Raw genomic sequence first — 8364 nt, forward strand, 5'->3', positions numbered from 1 at the left:
CTACACCGTACACTACACAGTACACTACACGCTACACCATACACACTACACCATACACACTACACACGCTGCACCACACACTACACCATACACTACACCACACACACTACACCATACACACTACACCACGCACTACACTACACCATACACACTACACCACACACTACACCATACACACTACACCATTAAATAGTGCTTATTGGCTATGACCCACTCACATCCACCCACCCACACATCCACCCACCCACACATCCACCCACCCACACATCCACCCACTCACTCATCCACCCACTCACTCATCCACCCACTCACTCACCCACACATCCACCCACCCACACATCCACCCACTCACACATCCACCCACTCACTCATCCACCCACTCACTCATCCACCCACACATCCACCCACTCACTCATCCACCCACTCACCCATCCACCCACTCACTCACCCACACATCCACCCACCCACACATCCACCCACTCACACATCCACCCACTCACTCATCCACCCACTCACTCATCCACCCACACATCCACCCACTCACTCACCCACACATCCACCCACTCACACATCCACCCACTCACCCACACATCCACCCACCCACCCACACATCCACCCACTCACCCACCCACGACGTACAATCACTGCCACGCACGGCGACTCCACCAGTTGAGTGTCTCGGTGACTTTTATTGAAGTGAACGTCTTGGGCTGGGGCTTGACGAGGAAGTCGTGGGGCCACCTCAAGACTTCTTGTTCTCAGCCCTCTGCAGTCGCTTCAGCTCGGCCTTGATGATGCGGTTACGCTGCACCTCCAACTCCACCTCCACTTCCTCCTCCAACTCCACCTCCTCCTCCAACTCCTCCTCCAACTCCACCTCCTCCTCCAACTCCTCCTCCAACTCCACCTCCTCCTCCAACTCCTCCTCCTCCAACTTCACCTCCTCCAACTCCACCTCCAACTCCACCTCCTCCTCCAACTCCACCTCCTCCTCCAACTCCACCTCCTCAACCTCCTCCAACCCCACCTCCTCCTCCAACTCCACCTCCTCAACCTCCTCCAACTCCACCTCCTCGTCCAACTCCACCTCCAACTCCACCTCCTCCAACTCCACCTCCAACTCCACCTCCTCCAACTCCACCTCCTCCTCCAAACTCCAACTCCACCTCCTCCTCCAACTCCACCTCCTCCTCAACCTTCTCCACCTCCTCCTTCTCCAACTCCACCTCCTTCTCCAACTCCACCTCCTTCTCGAACTCCACCTCCTCCAACTCCACCTCCTCAAACTCCACCTCCTTCTCAACCTCCTCCAACTCCACCTCCTTCACCTCCAACTCCACTTCCTTCACCTCCTCCTTCTCCAACTCCTCCTCCAACTCCACCTTCTCCAACTCCACCTCCTTCACCTCCTTCTCCAACTCTACCTCCTCCTCCAACTCCACCTCCTTCACCTCCTCCTTCAACTCCGCCTCCTTCACCTCCTTCACCTCCTTGTTAACATCAAAATCGCCGTCGTCTTTATCGTGACAGTGATATCTGGGTGGTGGTGGTGGTTGTGGTGATGGTTGTGATGTTGGTGGTTATAGTGGTTGTGGTGATGGTTGTGATGTTGGTGGTTGTGGTGATGGTTGTGATGTTGGTGGTTATGGTGGTTGTGGTGGTTGTGATGTTGGTGGTGGTGGTTGTGGTGATGGTTGTGATGTTGGTGGTTATGGTGGTTGTGATGTTGGTGGTGGTGGTTGTGGTGATGGTTGTGATGTTGGTGGTTATGGTGGTGGTTATGGTGGTTGTGGTGATGGTTGTGATGGTGGTGGTGGTGGTGATAATGATAACACCACCGGTGACAATTATCTGAATCGGTCCTGGGCCTCCCCTAGGTCGGCTCAGCCTCAAATGAGTAGCTGGTGGAGCGGTGGTAATGCAGTAAACATCGTTAGCACTGGGAGAGACAAAGGCGGCCGGGCGTGGTGCTGGCCACCCACCCCCTCTGTGTGTGCCACAGTGCCGGTAGCCTGCACAGGTAGCTGCTGCTACTCGAGGCTACACGGGGGACCTTTGTCTGTGTGTCTATAGGTGGTGCTACTCGCCACTAACAGCACTTGCCCCTACAGCCTGATAGAGGCTACACGGGGGACCTTTGTCTGTGTGTCTATAGGTGGTGCTACTCGCCACTAACAGCACTTGCCCCTACAGCCTGCCAGAGGCTACACGGGGGAGCTTTGTCTCTGTAGTGGTGCTGGTAGTGGAGGTTGTTGTTGTTCAGCATCACCACCACCATCGTCATCACCACCACCACCATCATCACTACCACCATCATCATCACCACCACCACCACCCTCATCACCACCACCATCACCACCACCACCATCAGCACCACCACCACCATCATCACCACCACCCTCATCACCACCACCACCACTCTCATCACCACCACCATCACCACCATCACCACCATCATCACCACCACCACTACCCTCATCATCACCACCACCATCACCACCATCACCACCACCACCACCCTCATCATCACCACCACCATCACCACCACCATCACCACCATCATCACCACCACCACCAACAACCGCCATTCGCCACTAAGTGGCGGTGACGTCACCACGACGCTTGTGCCAGGCTATGTGCACCCTGAGGCCACGTGAAGTGTCGAACGCCCGCTGGCAGGTCACGGGGCAGACCCAGGTGCCACGGGTCGACTGACTGAGATGACTGGCTGATGCACCACCTGTGCCCCCTACTGTGCCAACCTGCTGTGCTTTAGCCACCCGGCGCTCCGCTCGCTGTTGTGAGCGTCGCTCCTCCGCCCTCCGTTGTTGTTGGAGGGCGACTGCCTCCAACTGCCCAGTAGCATCCTTCACGAGCCTCCTCCACAGAGGCCGATCTTGACACCGCTGGTACCAGTCATCGGCAAGTCCACTCAGCTCCACGTCCTCCTGTACCACATCACTCCATCTCTTCTCTAGCCCGTGCCGCGCCCGCTTAGCCCCCTCAATCCGGCCAAACAAAAGCTGTTTCGGCATGCGGTGGCTGGGCATGCGGGCTACATGACCCAGCCATCGCAGCCTTGCCTGCCGGAGGAGCTCACCGATGGGACCCTGCCCAGATCTTTCAAGGATTTGTGAGCTCCTCACACAATCCAGTCTGGTTAAACCCAGGATGGATCGTAGGCAGGCCAGCCTAAATGTTTCTAACCGGCGCAGATGTTCCATTAGGGGGGTCCACGTTTCGCAAGCGTAGAGAAGGGAGGGAATGACCGTGGCCAAGAAGACCTGAAGCTTAGTGCGGAGCGACAGACCAGGTAGCTTCCACACAGCGTTACGCAACCGATGAAAAGAGATTGCCGCTCGACTGATTCGGAGTGAGACCTCTGCTGTTAAACTGGAGCCAGTCATAAGCACACTGCCCAGGTATGGGAAACTCTCCACTCTCTCCACAACTGCCCCATCACCGATTGGGAGTTGTGGGGGTGGAGTGTCCGATGGTACAAAATACCCAGGCAGGTGCTTAGTTTTGGTGGGGCTGATGGTAAGGCCCCACCTCTTAGTGGCACGCTCCAGTCTCAGCAGCAGCGTCTCCAACTCCTCCTCTGAATGAGCAGCTATTACCAAATCATCAGCATACATAACGTGGTTGAGCAATAGGGAGCCATCCCTTGACCGCACCCGGGCATCGATTAGCCTCCCATTATATCTGTACCATATGGAGATTCCCCCGGTACAGCTATTGAAGGCTTCACGAACTACGTGGTCAAAATAGATGTGAAATAATGTGGGAGCCAGAGGACATCCCTGTCGCACCCCAAGGTGTACAGGGAATGGCTCTGACTCCCGGCCACGTAGTTTTACCCGGGCCTGCTCACCATCATGAAGGTCCTTAATGATCGTGAGCAGAGGGTCAGGTACTCCAAAAGCACGAAGAACGACCCAGAGCCCAGGCCTACTGATGGTATCATAGGCCTTGACCTGGTCAATAAAGCAGAGATGTAGGTCTTGTTGGAATTCCCTACACCTCTGCTGTAGCAGACGGACAGAAAACTATAGCATCTGTGCAGGACCGCCCTTTCCTGAAACCGCATTGGGGCTCCGCAAGCCTCTCCTCAGCGTGCCTGGCAAGGCGATGCTGAATAATCCTTGCCAGGACCTTTCCCGGCACACTGAGGAGTGAGATGCCCCTGTAGTTATTACAGTCTGTGCGGTCCCCCTTCTTAAAAAGGGGGACCACCAGGGCATCCTTCCAATCCTGCGGAACCCGTCCAGTGGTCCAGACTGTTGTTATGATGTCATATAGGGCAGTCTGTGCACAAACGCCACCCTCCCTCAGCATTTCGCTTGGGAGATCATCTCTGCCCGCTGCCTTTCCTGGTCTCAGACTCCGGATCGCCTTCAATACTTCCTCAGCAGATGGCACCTCAGCCAGCCACTCACAGGGGTTGACTTCATCCAATATTTGAGGCACCGCAGCCTCAGCAGGGTCATCCTCACTTTGTGCCACGATGTTTTCCTGGCTGAGGGATTTTCCCTCCCCCAGGACCTCACAGAAATGCTCAGCAAATCTGCGAACCTGTTCCTGGGGGTCGGAAATTGGATCACCGTTTTTTCCCCTAATGATGGTAATAGGTGTGGTGCTGCAGGTTACTTTTTTGATGGAGTTAAATAGAGATTTGTGATCACGGGCCACTGAGGCAGACTCCATCTCCTCAGCAACCCGCGACCACCACCCATCCTTGCAGCGCCTCACGGCTCTCCGAACCTCCGAGCGAAGGCTGCGGTAAGCCTCCTCATTCTCTGACGTGGGATTCTGTAGCCGATGACAGTGGGCCTGTCGCTTTTTCTCAACCATCCTGAACAACTCCTCTGTCATCCAGGGTGTCTGGGGAGGTCTGTACCGCGTACCCAAAGTAGCCATGGCAGCTGCATGAGTCACAGTCCTAAACCTCGCCCATTTACCCTCGACATCAGGAGGAGTCGGGGACGATGCCAATCCCAGCCGCAAGCGATGATGAAATTCTCGCTTGCAACTTTCATCAGATAACTGAGACCAGGCCACTTTAGGTTGGAATGGGGTCCTGGGTGTACACCCACCACCGGAGTGGAAGAATGGCAGGCACATCTTACAGATGACTAGTCGATGGTCAGAGGGCAGATCAGCTCCACGGTAGGTCCTGGTGTCAAGGACATGGGCTCGCATTCGCTGGTCCGTCACTATGTAGTCCAGCAGATGTTCTTGCTTGGACCCGGCATGCATCCATGATGTTGTGTGGATGCGCCGATGCCGGAACAGCGTGTTGGTAATTACAAGCCCATGGGCTGCACAAAAATCTAGCAGCCTCCTACCGTTGTTATTGAGCTGATCTGGCCCATGCCCTCCAATCACTCCAGACCAGGTGCCAGTATCATGACCAACTCGGGCATTGAAGTCACCCAACATGATGACTCTATCCCGAGGGGCCACTTTAGCCAGCACCTGTGACAGGAGGTCATAGAAGGCATCTGACTCATCGGCTTTGCCTGCATCCCTCCACGGATGTTCATCTTCGGTGGGGGCATAAGTAACCACGACCACCATTCCTCGCCTCCGGTTGATGGGAAGGCGAGCCCAAAGTAGCCTGGGGCTTACAGCTTCCCACACCTCACCGCCACGCTCCCACGCCCCCTTCATTCTTTTGTTCAAAAGAAGACCCACACCCTGTTGTTTGGCAGTCTGCTGCCCCGAGTAGAGGACTGTCCACCCCTCATGGTGGCAGGAGCCAGAGCCGGTCCACCGGACCTCCTGAATGCCGCATAGATCCAGGCGGTACCGGTCCAGCTCCCGACAGAGGAGTGGCAGCCTCTCCTCTGCAGTGAGCGTTCGAACATTCCACGTGGCCACCCGTAGTGGCTTTTCGTTGTTTCTGGAGTAGCCCCGAGGGTAGGTATTCAATCTCCTGGCTCCGCCAATTGGGGTTTGGCCAGGAGACGTCATAGACGCCTGGCCCCCCGGGGCCTCCGGCACAAGCTTAGTTGTTACATATTTCAGTTTAATTCGTGGTTTCGTGGTAATTAATTGAAGGTGAAGGGGTTACCAGCCCCTCGCACCCGTCCAGAGCCCCCGTTTAGCCCCTGTGGTGGACACATATGCCATGAGGGGAGGAGCCAATCAAAATTGGATCTCCCCCCACAGCGCTGTCCACGACAGAGTTGCCCGTCCGGCACCACCACCACCCTCATCACCATCACCACCACCACCCTCATCACCACCACCACCATCACCACCACCACCATCACCACCACCATCACCATCGTCAAGCCCCTCCTGTCCCCCAAACCCAGCGCGACTTTGTCCCCCTCCACCCCCCACCCCAGCCCTGGTGACGTCACACGCCCTGGGCCTGTGGCCGCCCTCCCAGCGTGCGGCCTGCCGGGCCCCGCCGGCCTGCTGGGGCCCGCCGGCCTGCTGGGGCCCGCCGGCCTGCGTGGCGGCGCTGAGCGGCGCCTGCGGCTCGCTTCTCTTCCTCTTCCCCACGTTCGTGGTGGCCGAGCAACTCCTCATCTTGGCCTGCCGCTCACCCTCACCACCGCCCTCACCCTCACCGCCCTCACCCTCACTACCCTCACCCTCACCACCGCCCTCACCCTCACCGCCCTCACCCTCACCGCCACCCTCACCGCCGCCACCGCCCGCCACCCGCGGCCCTCCCCGGCGGCTGACCGTGGCCGTCTGCGCCGCCTGCTGGCTGCTGGCCGTCGTGGACGAGGCCGCCCGGCCCCCCGTGGCCGTGCGCCGCCTGCGCCAGCTCCCGCCCCTCCGCAGGCCGCACGCCGCCGCCGTGGCCGCCGCCGTCGCCTGCAGCTGCTGCTACCTGGCGCTGGCGCTGCGCTGGGCCGCTAGGGGCGGCGAGGCGGGCGAGGTGGACGAGGTGGACGAGGTGGACGAGGCGGGCGAGGTGGACGTGGGCGAGGTGGACGAGGTGGACGAGGTGGGGACGACGACGGTGGTGGTGGTGGTTGCTTCCCAACCTCCACCTCCTCCGCCAGACGGCGCTGTGAGCCTACTCAAGGACCGCCGCCCGGTGGGGAAGAACGACGCTTGGCATCGTCGCACTGCTGGTGGTGGTGGACGAGGTGGTGGTGGACGAGGTGGTGGTGGACGAGGCGGTGGTGGACGAGGTGGTGGTGGACGAGGAGGAGGTGGTGATGAAGATCACGACGACTTGCGCCCGGCGTGGCCCACACCCAAGGCCGTGGTGTGGAGCTTCGCCAGGACTTGGGCCTTGCCGATGCTCTGCTGGACGCTGGCCACCTCCGTGTTGACGGGCGGCTGTGGTGGTGACGGTGGTGATGGTGGTGGCGATGGTGGCGTTGGTGATGGTGGTGGCAGGGTGCCTCTGTTGGAGGTGAACGTGATCCTCGTGAGCTTCCTCCAGGAGGCCGCCACGGCGCTGCTCCAGCTGCTGGCGCCGTGGCGGTGAGCGGGCGGCCTGCGGGCACCCCCAGCGGCAGCTGCCCCTGTGGGGTCTGTGGCCTGCGGGCACCCCCAGCGGCAGCTGCCCCTGTGGGGTCTGCGGACTGCGGGCACCCCCAGCGGCAGCTGCCCCTGAAGGGGACTGAGATTGCTGCTGGTGCTGCGGGGTTTGTAACCCAGGAGCACCCCCAGCGGCAGCTGCCCCTGTGGGGGGCTGAGATTGCTGCTGCTGCTGTGGGGTTTGTAACCCAGGAGCACCCTCAGCGGCAGCTGCCCCTGTGGGGGGCTGAGATTGCTGCTGGTGCTGCGGGGTTTGTAACCCAGGAGCACCCCCAGCGGCAGCTGCCCCTGTGCGTCAGCCTGCCGCCAGCGAGATTCACAATCCTCCACTCCCCCTCACCGACGCGGCTCCATCCCCAGTTCGATTCCCGCTCAGGGCCACCAGCACCACGTGACGATCATCTGAACCTGTCCCGGGCCTCCCCTAGGTCGACTGGGCCTCAAATGAGTAGCTGGTGTAGCGGTGTGCAGTAAAAATCGCTACTGGGGAGACAAAGGCGGCCGGGCGTGGTGCTGGCCACCCACCCCCTCGTGTGCTGCTACATGCTACTAACAGCACTTGCCCCAAGTGTGTCGAGGCTACACGGGTGACCTTTGTCTGTGTCTACGGGCACTGCTGCTACTCTCTAACAGCACTTGCCCCAAGTGTGTTGAGGCTACACAGGTGACCTTTGTCTGTGTGTCTACTGCACACACGCAAGTGCTGCTGCTGCTGCACTAAGCGAGGATCTCCGCGACTTGATTGAGTTTACAGGGAGAATAAAGTTTCGAGTTTTACCACACCCACGGCTGTGTGTGCACGACCGGTGACGTCACGGGTGACGTGACATGCAGGGTGACCATACACTA

The 8364-nt window shown here is 59.0% G+C and overlaps 1 protein-coding gene across 2 annotated transcripts in view; it reads left to right on the forward strand.

Annotated features, from left to right (window-relative positions):
- Positions 1–8297, forward strand: part of LOC142906684 (uncharacterized) — a 65493-nt gene extending 57196 nt beyond the window's left edge. The window contains exons 3-4 of one of the 2 annotated variants that reach the window (XR_012930451.1): positions 6357–8102; positions 8180–8297. Coding sequence is in view for 1 of the 2 variants with exons in the window: in XM_076054996.1 (XP_075911111.1) it covers positions 6357–7462 (1106 nt within the window). In the remaining variant the exon portion in view is untranslated. Of the gene's footprint in view, positions 1–6356 lie in introns of both variants that reach the window. The other variant, XM_076054996.1, reaches the window with a different exon arrangement.
- Positions 8298–8364: the final 67 nt, after the last annotated feature.

The sequence above is a fragment of the Petromyzon marinus genome, chromosome 69 (genome assembly GCF_048934315.1).
Source record: "Petromyzon marinus isolate PM22_M1 ecotype Great Lakes invasive population chromosome 69, UKy_Petmar_22M1.pri1.0, whole genome shotgun sequence".
NCBI lineage: Eukaryota > Metazoa > Chordata > Hyperoartia > Petromyzontiformes > Petromyzontidae > Petromyzon > Petromyzon marinus.